We start from the raw sequence: 1,745 nt of genomic DNA, 5'->3' as shown, positions 1-1,745 counted from the left end.
GTTTGCCCCAGTCAACTGTGAAGATGCTACCCTCGATAGTGGCAATGTTGTGTCAAACTGTGGCAGCAGCAATGGGGGCGGCCAAAATCTCCCTCCAGGCCCCAGCCCTTCCACAGCTGCTAAAATGCATAGCCCCATACCTGACATGAGCAAGTTTGCAATGGGAATAACTCCATTTGAATTTGAGAACATGGCAGAGTCAACTGGAATGTATCTCAGAATAAGGAACTTGCTAAAGAACTCACCCCGGAACCAGCAAAAAAATAAAAAGACTTCTGAATAAGGCTTACCACAGCACCAAGAACTAGCTTTTCAATTCTTTTTCCCTTTTTGTTCTGTAAACTAATAAGTGGACAGATAAAATTATTACCTTCTGATGTTTAAAAATCTATCTCAAGCTTAATTGTGGTCTATAGCCCAAGCCAGTTTTTTTAAGGAATGGAAAAACTAGGCCCTTTATTATATTTTATTCTCTCCAGCAGAAACTTGGGTTAGGAGCAGGTTTAGAGTTTGCTTGTTAAGCTTAATACTATTTTTGGATTGTGAGTTTCGGTCAAAGTAATGGTTTTTATCTGTCTTTTGTATGTTGATTTCCCTTTATACCTTTTGCTAACTATCCTGTACATAAGTTTAATATATCACTTTTTAAAAGAAAAAAAACTAACCATTTTAAAGTCACAGTGCAACTCCAGCAACCAAATAAAAAAATCAGGGAGGAGCAGCTTTATCCCATTTGGGATATTTTTGTAAATGATTTACGTGCATCAATTTTAATAACACTTTCTTTTTTGTAACATCATCTCACAAACTTGCTGCAGGTATGTTTATCTTTGTGGACAGAGGTTTGATAAATTAGTTTTCATAATCTAAGACTAAGTACAATCAAAAGTAATGGTTAAATTTGTATACAAAACCATAAGTTTGGAAGGTACTTAATGTGGTGCAAAAATGAATAGTAGCAAAAGTAAACACAGTTCTACGAAATTGAAAGTTTAGGTGTTTTCCATAGGTTTTTACCTTAAATCTAGAAAATAAGATCATTCCAAGGAACCTTTTTTTTTTTTTTTCAAGGAATAATTTTGAGGGAAAGAAAAAAATGGAGGCAGCTAACCTTGGTATAAAAGTATTTTCTAGATTTGAATCCTAAGATAATTTACAACTAAAAATAGACATAGATGTCCCAATTGTCAAAAAAGAACCAGAACTTTGATTGTTGTCATTATTTGGAATGTCATTACACCTTTATATTTGGTCAGATGTGTGAAAATAAACATCTAAACAATCTAAATTACTTGGTCTCCAGTCAGTAGTGTTACCCAGTTCTTGGACCAGCAGGGGGAGCAAAATGATGGCACCATCTTAGATTTAGGTTTTATTTGAAGATTTCAGGAGTGAAATTCACAGTTACACAAACAATAAAAGTATTAAAATAAATAACCGACTGCCATCAAGTCGATTCTGGTTCATAGCAGCCCTGTAGAACAAAGTCGAGTGGCTCCCTGGGGTTTCTGAAGCTGTACGTCTTGATAAGGAGATAGTCTCATCTTTGTCTCAAGTGCCTGGTCAGTGGAACCGCTGACCTGTGGTTAGCAAGCAGCCTGATACAAACCCCCTTCGGCTTCCGGGAAAGGATTAACAGGTGGAGCAAGTTTCATTTGAAATCTCACTGAAAATGGCAGAAACAAAGCTAAATGCACTTGGCATTTTTCTCTGAGTTTAAGTACGTAATAAAAATCCTTTACTAT

General features: G+C 36.0%; 1 protein-coding gene and 1 pseudogene across 1 annotated transcript in view; both read left to right on the top strand.

Moving 5' to 3' along the window:
* ZCCHC8 (zinc finger CCHC-type containing 8) overlaps positions 1–1,288 on the top strand; it is a 21,543-nt gene extending 20,255 nt beyond the window's left edge. Inside the window, exon 13 of the mRNA XM_045296721.1 lies at positions 2–1,288. Coding sequence (XP_045152656.1) covers positions 2–283 — 282 coding nt within the window. The 3' untranslated portion in view covers positions 284–1,288. The remainder of the gene's footprint in view (position 1) is intronic.
* Positions 1,289–1,691: 403 nt separating this feature from the next.
* LOC101664042 overlaps positions 1,692–1,745 on the top strand; it is a 9,111-nt pseudogene continuing 9,057 nt past the window's right edge.

Source organism: Echinops telfairi, unplaced genomic scaffold, assembly GCF_000313985.2.
Source record: "Echinops telfairi isolate 266 unplaced genomic scaffold, ASM31398v2 ScPeMD7_7412;HRSCAF=8450, whole genome shotgun sequence".
NCBI lineage: Eukaryota > Metazoa > Chordata > Mammalia > Afrosoricida > Tenrecidae > Echinops > Echinops telfairi.
The sequence above is the reverse complement of the archived record's forward strand: the minus strand, read 5'-3'. Positions and strand labels throughout refer to the sequence as shown.